This window comes from Colias croceus, chromosome 8 (genome assembly GCF_905220415.1).
Source record: "Colias croceus chromosome 8, ilColCroc2.1".
In the NCBI taxonomy this organism is placed as follows: domain Eukaryota; kingdom Metazoa; phylum Arthropoda; class Insecta; order Lepidoptera; family Pieridae; genus Colias; species Colias croceus.
In genome coordinates, this window is record NC_059544.1 from 2,833,984 (window position 1) to 2,845,623 (window position 11,640).

The 11,640-nt window shown below is 32.1% G+C and overlaps 1 protein-coding gene across 1 annotated transcript; it reads left to right on the forward strand.

Annotated features, from left to right (window-relative positions):
* The first annotated feature begins 492 nt into the window (after positions 1-492).
* On the forward strand, positions 493-11,239 carry LOC123693646 (O-acyltransferase like protein-like). The gene is made up of 12 exons (XM_045638831.1): positions 493-670; positions 901-1,171; positions 1,562-1,747; positions 2,206-2,282; positions 2,664-2,768; positions 6,147-6,361; positions 6,761-6,951; positions 7,697-7,832; positions 8,342-8,528; positions 10,240-10,382; positions 10,797-10,902; positions 11,196-11,239. The coding sequence occupies exons 1-12, from the start codon at positions 493-495 to the stop codon at positions 11,237-11,239; spliced, it is 1,839 nt and encodes a 612-aa protein (XP_045494787.1).
* Positions 11,240-11,640: the final 401 nt, after the last annotated feature.

Sequence of the window (11,640 nt, forward strand, 5' to 3'; positions counted from 1 at the left end):
GCTACGATGATCACGATAAAGCCGTCTGCCGTCTCCTTTGCTGGTTTTTGTATTAAAAATGTAAAAATATATTACTATTTACTACTAGGTATATACTACTACTACTACTACTACTATCCTTAGAACCTACATATAGGCTGTGATATAGGATAGATATACTAAGGACCCTACCTACTTTTAATTATTTTGATTGTTGTACATACCTACTTATGGAATTCAACCCGACGTTTATTTACTCTATGTGGGGGAAAAGACGTCGTTTTCGTTGATGTAATGAAAGAAAAGTATGAATTACTGATTGTTTAGCGTTTTTTTATTATCTACGAAGTGCACTTACCCTTTGTCTTGTTGGATTTAATCTTTGCGGAATTTTTCTTTACATGGTTATCGATAGCCTGATAAATTCGGTTTTATTATTAACGGTAATTGCATAATAATATATCAATGCTTCTCATTAAGTAGAAAACAATACTGAGTGATAATTGTGTCACAATGTTAATTATATTTTTAATTTTAATATCGCATTCTGTTAGTGGTCATATATCATTAAATTTAGATCCTCCTACAACGGGGTTTGATAAACATTTATATGAAGAAGTATTGGATTCGGAAGAATGTCAGAAGCAGTTAAATTATCTGGTTACGAACGATTCCTTTTTGTTGGCGCAATGTGAGTCCTAGATACTATTTTCATAACTTTTTTTTTTATAACTAAAGTGAAGAATTGCTTAATGTTATGCATGATATAGGTCAGTTGGTGTAAAAATGAAAGTAGGTAATTATATATCTGTATCGTCTTAAACTTAAGAAGATAACGTTAATAGAACACCTATTAGAACTAAATTTAATACACAAGGAAATTCGCTAACGATAATTATCAAGACCTCGTATAATTTTCAGTTCTAGATGCTGGCTTAAGAATTCCAAGAGGTCTATTAAAAGGAAACACACTAGACATGGGAAATTATTTTGCATGCCTCGAAATAAATCAAAATGTAGATAATGAAATGGATATAAGTGGAAAATACTGTGTCATACGAACAACTCCAAATTTGGAGCCTAAAAGAAACAGGAATATTCCACAATGGCTTAATCCTATAAAACATGGATTGAGTGAAAATGAATGGAAACCTATTGAACAATATGAGATGAGTAATGGGATTGATAACAGGTAATTTGTAGATTGATATTACATTTATTGCTTTTATTTAAACTACAGATTACTAAATATGAACTATGTTAAACTTAATTTGTTAGAAGATGAATAAGAAGCAAAGAAAAAAGGGGTTGATATTGTTGAAAATATAAATAATAATATAACAATTAATAATTAACAATTGTGTTGAGTTTAAACACAGATTCCATTCCATTATATAGGTACCAGTAGTCTATTTTACAAGCACATCAATTTATATTATAATACAAATTATTGAAATAATTATGTAATGGCTAATTCAACATTTACTTGAGAGGTTTATAAGCCTTTCTAATTTCCCTTCTACAATTGCACTCATACTGTAAAAAAGGTAGAAAAAGTTTATACAAACTAAATTTGTTTCAGGAATGTAATATCTATTTTAACGAACACTAGGTTAAGATTATCTTTATGTATACCAAAGCCGTGCACAACAAAAGAGGCAATAGATGGGTTACTATTCAATATTACTTCTTTGGGATTTCAATATGAAGATGATTTTTGCCGTTTACCAAATGATAAACCTTGGGTAACAGGAGATACGGTTGCAGTGTATGTATTTAATTTATTAAAACAAGTCATAACTGCGTTAAAAACAACCGACTTCAAACTTGCACTTGCAACATTTACAAATACAGACAAAAATGCTCATAAAATAAAAACTACTGGGCCTATCCGAATAAAATTTTTATGGGACCAATTCGACACCATCCCGCATCGAACAAAAAAAGAATCACGTAAATCGGTTCAGAAACCTCGGAGTAATCGGTGTACATACATAAAAAAAACATACCGGCCGTATTGATAACCTCCTCCTTTTTTGAAGTCGGTTAATTAATTTGGTTTTACTTAAAATTGTTTTCGAGGTTTACAAATATTTTTAATTTCGACCTGACATGCCAAGATTTTTTTTTATGTCGGAGCAAGCAAAGGGGCACCTAATGTGAAGTATATTATGATATGTTTTTGTTTTGTGTGATTATTATTTAGTGTTTAACTTATCTTTCCAGAACAATTCTTAGCCTTATTGGTTTATTGACAATCATCAGTACAACTTACGATATTGTGACTAGACAAAAAAGTGCAGGTAAGACTTACAGGAAACAAAACAACATTTTATCTACTAAGCACTATATAATTTCCGCTTAAATACAAATATTTTTTTCTATACATTAATGACGACTTCCTGAAAAACAGTAGAATGTAATACTTACCTATAATATAGATCGATTTATTGAATATAAGATAGTAGTATTGAGATATAAAGATAATTCTGTATACTAAAACATAAATAGATCAACTTGGATTACAGGTTTAGGGCTCATTATATATAAATAAGCATTAATATAATGATAATGTATTCTATTGGTTAAAGAGGAATGATTCATAAAGTTTGAAATTCTACGTGTATGAATAGTAAATATTGTATGAATTACATTCAGATTTCATTTAAAATTACCATTTTCAGATTCAAAGCAATCAAATGAGATATTGCTTTCGTTCTCAGTTCTCAAAAATGCCAAAACATTTTTTGATATATCCACCAAACCTGGCTCTTTAGAATGTGTAGATGGTATATAAGAGCATTATCTATGTTATGGGTACTTGTGGGCCATTCATTTTCATCACAACCGTTTACTTTGAATTCTTTTGAAGCTGGTCAGGTTTGTATAATTTTGTTATTTACTAATTTATTATATAATAGATATACAGGGTGTCCCAAAAAGTAGTGATGAACGGAAGCTGGGAGGTAGAGGACCTAGAGGGCTATCCGAATCACCCCCATGTATGTTATGCGATTTTTCGTATTTTCGGAGTTATGACGTTTTTTTCAATTTTTCACCTATCGCTGAGTACGATGATATTTTCACTCATGGTGACGTCAATTATTGCGCTAGATGTTTGATTTTTTTTTGTGTGCTAAGCTGAAAGAGAGGCCAATTCATTATGGTTACATTTACTATCGTTAGATCTTCAAATAGAATAAAAAAAAAATAATTAAATGCCAAGAAAGATAAAATTACCCAGTATGTTCACAACTTCAAGGGCCCGTAAAAAAATAAAATCACATAAAAAAAGTTTTCTGTTTTGCTTTTAAAAACTTGCTCTATCTGTCAGGTAGCTACTCTGAAAATTTCATTTTATTATTCAGAAGGCTTCAATCGAAAAATTGAAATCTAAATGTGGTAAGTGCGAAAATTGAATTAATATGATGATTAATAAAAACAAATTAAAACCAATAATAAGGTGTTTAATTACCAGAAATTTTTAGAAGGACCCCGCTGTTGCTCAATGCAAGTGCGACATCACTGTAAAAATGTCTGAATGCCCTTTTATCATTTTTAATGGTTTCTTCTGCTACTATGAATTTCCGGGTTATTTCGTCCAAATTGCGGCATTCTTTTAAGTAGCCGAGCTCTTTTTAGTATCTCCATTGAAACGAATCTATGGGGTTTAGGTCGAGCTTTTAAGGCAGTCGTCACCGACGCATGCGCAGGCTGCAAGGACCAATCCATCTTTCAGGGTATCTTTGCCCTTTAGCCTGGCCTCCATGGTCCCCAGACATAAAACCTATTGATTTTTTCCGTGGGGATACTACAAAGACGAGAGACTGCCACAATTTGGACGAAATAACCCGGAAATTCATAGTAGCAGAAGAAACCATTAAAAATGATAAAAGGGCATTCAGACATTTAAAAGACATCTTTTTACAGTGATGTCGCACTTGCACTGAGCAACAGCGGGGTCCTTCTAAAAATTTCTGGTAATTAAACACCTTATTATTGGTTTTAATTTGTTTTTATTAATCATCATGTTAATTCAATTTTCGCACTTACCACATTTAGATTTCAATTTTTCGATTGAAGCCTTCTGAATAATAAAATGAAATTTTCAGAGTAGCTCTCTGATAGATAGAGCAAGTTTTTAAAAGCAAAATGGAAAACTTTTTTTATGTGATTTTATTTTTTTACGGGCCCTTGAAGTTGTGAACATACTGGGTAATTTTATCTTTCTTGGCATTTAATTCTTTTTTTTTAATTTCATTCGAAGATCTAACGATAGTAAATGTAACCATAGTGAATTGGCCTATCTTTCAGCTTAGCACACAAAAAAATCAAACATCTAGCGCAATAATTGACGTCACCATGAGTGAAAATATCATCGTACTCGGCGATAGGTGAAAAATTAAAAAAAACGCCATAACTCAGAAAATACGAAAAATCGCATAACATACATGGGGGTGATTCGGATAGCCCTCTGGGTCCTCTACTTCCCAGCTTCCGTTCATCACTACTTTTTGGGACACCCTGTATAAAGCAAGGATCTTACCTGTTTTTTACATGATTTTGCTTCGTTGTGGATAAGTGGCTATTTAGATGTCATAGAAATTATCTTAGATAAATCTAATGTTTGAATGACGTTATATTATTTATATTAAAAACTTGGGGGTCCACGCGGATTGGCAATTCTTTTAGTATTTAAGTTTTTATCGGGTATTATACTAATCCAAATTACCTACACTTTCGTTTTGTTATGATGTTATTTGACAGTTACCAACACAGTGGACTTTTTACGTGAAATAGTTAATTTTATTAAATTTCGACTCCATGAAAATTTTCTTCGTAGGCGTCGTCGTCGTTGGTAGGATAACCAAATCTTTAGCGAAACATCATACACTTACGTCAATAAGTATCGATAGCGGATTCTATTCTTTTGCGTTTCGACGTTTGTCTCTGCTCTCTGATTTATAAAGCGTATAAAATACATATAAATGCTATAAAACTAAATATCAAAATGTTTCGTTGCAGTGGATCTCGTCTGCGAAATCATTGTGGGTATTTGCAGGGCATCTTGCTGTAGATACGTTCTTTATGCTCAGTGGTTTGCTTGCGGTTTATTGCATTGTTGGTAAAACAAATAGTTGTAAGTATACCTTTATTTATATCCAATCTTTAACGGAATCACAAAGGTACTTAATGTTGAAAGTCTATGGAAAGCGTAGGTCTTCATTCTGATGTAGAATCTTTAGGAACCAAATTGTCATTTAATTTATGAATTATGTATTTATTTTCTATTAATTTTATTTAATATTCATTTCTTTCCCAATCATACAAAATTTCAATAAATAACATTTTTGTCATTCACAATCTTTTCCATAGTTTTTAAATGAGAAAAGCATCAAGAATGCATCCTTTTGACGCAGAAAATTTACGAAGACAATAATATTAAGTATTATTATAACACTTTTATGTAATTCAACAGTTTCTTATTTAACTAAACGTAATATATAGTTTTATAATGTTGCTGTCGATTTAGTATTAAAAGTCATATAATTAATCTTTATTACCTCACTATCTCGATAGACTTTGGAAATTTCAGTAGGAAGGTGTTAAAGTGAATGTATAATCGCAGATAAGAGAATTTCTTGTGATTTCGTTAATTTGCCCTTGAGATTGTAGTGACTATTTTATGAGCTGATATTGGTTATGGCTACTGTATGTTGTTTTCTAGTAGGTTGAACAATATTTAAAACTTAGATAATAATTATATTTTCAGTGATTAAATGAGTCTTTATTATGAACACGAAATTACATGTTTAAAACTGTGTAACTGTAACATGTAATTTCTTGATTTGTGTTTAAGAATTTTTGTCTTTGAAAACATTTTTTTTAATAGTTTACTAGTGACTAACAGCATTCTTAGATAAGCAATAAGTTAATTAAAATAATTGTTACGAATCACTCCCTAATGCACATGATAAAAATGTTGCAAGTTCTAATACTTTAATCCTTTTCTGTGATTGTACTTTAAATCAAACAATAAATCAGTGACACGGTGCTTTTTTATATTTTTTCCCTACGTTTTAATTTAATATAAAATACGTACAATGTACATAATTATTTATATTTTTTTTCTTTTTGTACCATTTATGATAAGGTTTTTGTTTCAGTCGGTCTTTTGAAAAATCTCCACAAGTTTTACCTAAATCGTCTTTTGCGCATGTTTCCATTACTCGCTTTGACGATTTTGTTCGAAGCCACATTACTTAATCACATATCTGATGGTCCATTTTGGGAATCTGTGGCTAAAAGTGCGGAAAATTGTAGAGCGCATTGGTGGTCTACTTTCTTGTATGTACAGAATTATTTGAACGCGGAAAATGTTGTAAGTATTCTTGATATGAATGTATATATTATAATAAAATTGTAGGTATGGATTATGGAGTGATTTTTTATGATCTGGTACTTTATTTACATTTTTTTTGCCTAATTTCATAGGTACCATGTGATGTTTAAGATTAGAATGATTTTATCATTTTTTTTCAGTAACAGTTCGTCCTTTTAAAACTTTTATCTGTAATCTAAAAAATAAATGTTAATATGTAACTTAATTCAGGATGTTCCGAATTTACTAGAATTTCAACGATCACTAAGTTTTCCAACACACAAATATTAACTCTACTCTTTAATATAAATTGTATTATTTTTAAACTTTTTCAATAAAGATCTTTTCTACTTCTATTTCTATTGTAACTAGTTTAAAATAGTATTTTTTCGCTTTTAGTGTGTCTCAATAACATGGTACTTGGCGATAGACGTTCAACTACACATACTATCACCTCTCGTACTATTTTGGGTACTTAGTGGTAAACGTAATATAGCATGGATTGGTCTAACCGTTGGTTTGCTTGGTTCTATAACAGCGGCCACTATTTATAACTTCGTTAAGAACTTTCCTTCTAGCATGATGTCTAAGTATGGAATTTTATTATCTATACTAATATTATAAAGCTGAAGAGTTTGTTTGTTTGATTGTTTGTTTGTTTGTTTGAACGCGCTAATCTTGGGAACTACTGGTCCGATTTGAAAAATTCTTTCGGTGTTAGATAGCCCATTTATCGAGGTAGGTTGTAGGCTATATATTATCATCACGCTAAGACCAACAGAAGCGGAGCAATGCGGGTGATACCGCGGGGAACAGCTAGTGTTATTATAATTTTTGTCAATTATTTTTGCTATCATCATCTATAATATGCGCAGATAAAAATCTATTTCCTTCACGATCGCCTGGTCTCGAACTCTACTTATCGATTTGAAGTCCTCAGTCCTCACCACTGAACCACCAATGCTTTTTTTTGTTAATATTGTTATGCTGCTTGATAAATATATTGATCAAATATTTTGTTTATAGTCAAAGAATCGATTGGTATGTAACTGGCAAATTATATAAGAAATGAATAATTTCCACTTGTAATTTACTGACCTATGTTATAATTTGCTACCCTTGAAATCGTTTTTTTTATTACCTTCTTTTAATTATTATTGGTTTTAAAAATATAAAATATATTATGCTATTTTTACAGTAAAAACGAGATTTTAAGTTGTGTTATTTTAATAATTTGTTAAATATTCAATATAAAATAGTTAGGGATTGCCTTACACCCGAAACTCAGCTAGCTTGAAAAAACTATTTTCTTATAATATTATATTTACTTTTCAGTCGTACAGACGAATTTATGTACTACACAATATATTATTACATCAATACGTTAACAAGAGCACCACCATTTTTAGTGGGAATGGTGTTTGGATATCTACTCCATGTGTGGCGGAATGAAAAAGTGGAAATATCAAAGGTAAATAATTGAGAAAAGTTGTTTTAGAGCTGATTTTTTAATCCTTGGTTAAAACTTATTCATCGAATAACGTATTAAACTAGCATTTCAAAAATGTATTCTAATTGTCAGTTTATAGGTGACATTTTAAAATGTTCGTGTACCTACTTTATTGGACGGATAAATTTTAAGGGTGATTCAGAGATTTTTTTAGTAATTTTGTTGTTTGTCCAAATGATTATTATATTGCATAGACCTTATTTCCAGTTTTACCTTTCAGAAGTTTTCAAAGCTTAATTAGGTCATCTAATTTATTGTGTTTAAAAAACTTTTATGATTTTCTTAAGCGCCTAATTAAACATTTTTTGGTAAAATTAAATGATACATTTTAGGTTAATTTTCGACAGCAAATTGAGGTTTACATTAGAGAATGTTTTCTTGAGTTAGGTTGTATGCAAATCTAACCTTTAGAAAATCAACGTTTCTCTTTATTTCTATGTTTATTAATTTAAATAACTCTTCTTTCACAGATAATGAACATAATTATCTGGCTCTTAGTATTAGCTGTACAAGCACTAACAGTCTACAGTTCATATCCCATAATGCAGTCAACTTGGGATAATCAAACAGCAGATAATTTGATCAATTCGTTTGTAAGACCCGCGTGGGCTTTGGCACTGGGATGGGTTATATTTTCCTGTGTTCATGGGTATGCAGGTGAGTTGAAATAGTTTTTTTTTGTATATAGGTTGAATTGTTTAGTAAGTATTAATATTTTACAATCTATATACAGGGTTACTTGTAAAACACCAGCAACCTCGCAGGACAAGATAGCTAACATCATAAGTAACAACATTTGTTCTACGACTTTTGGCATAACGCAATAAATTATTTCTAAATGATTTTTTAAACTTTTATTGTACTCTTCTAACATTTGTAAGTCTATGTTCTATTCATTATCGGATGGACGACGGGACACCCCTTTCCCCCTCTCGTTCGCTTCTTGTTTACGTAATTTTTGGGAGGCGTAGAGCTTATAATATTCAAACGGAAAATTAAATGAATATTTATTTTTGTATGAAAATAAAATCTAACAAATTATCAAAAGTCGTAGAACAAATGTTGGTGCTTATGATGTTACCTATCTTGTCCTGCGAGGTTGCCGGTGTTTTACAAGTAACCCTGTATAAGTAACTCTGTCTGTCTGTCTGTTACTCAATCAAGCCTAAACTACTGGACCAAATTTCATGAAATTTGGTATGGAGATATTTTGATACCCGAGAAAGGACATAGGCTACTTTTTATCCCAGGAAAATGACGTAATCCCGGAAATCCCACTGGAACGGGAACTATGCGAGTTTTTCTTTGACTGCGCGGGCGAAGTCGTAGGCGGAAACCTAGTATATATATGTATAATATATTAAAATGAAACCCGTTTTTCCTTGGTTACGGCATCATGCGTAAACGGGTGGACCGATTTCAAACTTAAATTTCAAAAATCTTACGACGACGCTAATCTTTTTTTTTTTTTTTAACGTGAGGAAATTCTCATGAATACCGGCTGCTTCGGGGGCAGCAGCACGGTTATGTCAGACTCATACTGACTAAAACCTCACGGTGGCCTACTTCCGCGCAAGTAAAGAGGGGATCCCGGGATCTCCGGTGGGAACGCTCACGGTACCCCTCGCGCGCCTATTGAATGAGCGCAGCCCCCACCGCACACACTCTGCAACGATAAAGGCAGGAGCTCGTCGGGTCTACTAAGTGACCCGACGTCCCCTGCGGCGTGCTCTGCGACGCACGGGATTCCTACGCTCCCGGTCACGCTCAGCACTTTCTTTCTGTGACATCACTGCATCACAGAAAGACAGCACTGCCATCCACACGTCCTCTCTTTCGCACATGGCACCAACTACGATCGGAAGTGAGAGGTCAGATCCAACCATAGGACGTAGTGCATCGCGTTCTGCTGTCCACGCTGGACACGACTCTAAGGTGTGCTGAGCCGTATCCTCCTCACAGTCACAATGGTGACAAGCAGCATTTGGCTGTTTTCCTATTCGACACAGATACTTACCGAAGCAACCATGCCCCGTCAGAATCTGTGTCGTACGGAATGAGAGCGAGCCGTGGCGCCTTGTCATCCATTCCTTAAATACAGGCAAAATGGCATGGATAGACATCATGCCATATTGCGCGTTCGCTAGCCGTCTGGCCCATGCCTCCGTTGCCTGTCGTCGGAGTCTGGCCCTGCGCATGTCCATACGACGCTAATCTAGTTTGATTGATACAATATCCAAATTCTAATTTATATTTTAAGGGTATAATTCCTACTATAATATTAAGTAGTTTTATTTCTCAAAAAGACATGTAGATGAGATAAATGCATCTTGTATTTTTTTTTATTCATTATAATTTTATGTTCCAGGACCAATAAATTGGTTTCTATCTCTAAAAATGTGGAAGATACCAGCCCGTTTATCCTATGCTTTGTACATAATGCACTATTCCATTATGGTCATTATCAATTCTAGCAGAGTTGCCCCCATTTACTTCACAGTTGGGAATATTGTAAGTTAATTTTATATAATATATTTGTAAAATAAAATAATAGGTCTAAATTTATAAATTCAAATTATAAAGATTTGCAATTCTTGAAAAAAAATATGAGCAATGTTTCTTTACCTCACTTTAAATATTTAAATTGTTTATTCGATAGCTTTATAAAATATATTATAAAGAAATTAATGTATATTATACTTTTGATAACGATAATATGTATTATATTCTTAATTCCTTAATTAATAAATAATTAATATCCAATAATTATTCTGGATCTGTATTCTGTATTCTAATGATTTTTAAATTTTACGGTATTTTAACGAAGATTTCAAAGTACTTTTTATTTAATTAAAGGTGTCAAGTGATATACCTCTAAGAAACACGAAATCAGATACAATAATATTATGTACTTTATAATTTCAGATGTTCTACTTCTGTGGTTATCTAGTTGTGTGTGCTTTTGTCACGATTGCCGCATGTATTCTTGTAGATCTGCCTTTTTCTATTTTGTTCAGAATTATGTTAAGAGGTAAGTTCATAACATTGTAGTTGTATACGTAGTATATTATTACCAATTAGTCTGTGATTGTAGTAATTAAGGCTCAAAAACTCTGTTTATAATATCATCGATTAGAGTTTCATAAAACATATTTTATCAAACTATGGAATTTCTGAATATCTTACAGTTGAGATTTCTTGACGTCAATATAATTTGTTATGTAGGTATTTCTATTGCCTGCCTTTTCATGTTGAAAATAATGGAAATTTTATTATTTCATATTTTTTTAGTTACTTATAAGAAAACTAATTATAAATTTTTAGGTACTTACGCCAAAGAAAAAAGATGTCGTACCGTTGAAACCTGACTCCACCAAAAGTGATAAAACTGCTGACTGAATAAAATTATATTTATTTATATTGTCTTTATTTTATGCTATTGCAACAACACCAACACCCTGTTCTTATGAGACAGATACCTATTGTTTTTTTTTTATACATAGAATTTAAGATATCCAACCAAAGAATTGTATCAAGAGGCTGGTATACTAACGGTGCGTCAGCTATACATACTAGCAGTAATTCTAAAATTCCATAAAATAGCTCCAAACACAATTATAACGAACGAACGCACTCGAAGAAATCCTGCATGGAGGAAACATAGCTGTAATATGTCTTTCGGTAGCAAGGCGTTTATATTCATGGGACCTCACTTTTACTCCATAATGAACAAAAAACTAAATATCTTTCCTATGACCAAGTTCCGCTG

Excerpts from the sequence above, each read along its gene's own strand:
- LOC123693646 (XM_045638831.1), top strand. The coding sequence starts at position 493 with ATGTTAATTATATTTTTAATTTTAATATCGCATTCTGTTAGTGGTCAT. Across the intron at positions 2,283-2,663 it reads GACTAGACAAAAAAGTGCAG|ATTCAAAGCAATCAAATGAG; the intron begins GTAAGACTTACA and ends TACCATTTTCAG. Across the intron at positions 10,903-11,195 it reads GTTCAGAATTATGTTAAGAG|GTACTTACGCCAAAGAAAAA; the intron begins GTAAGTTCATAA and ends ATAAATTTTTAG.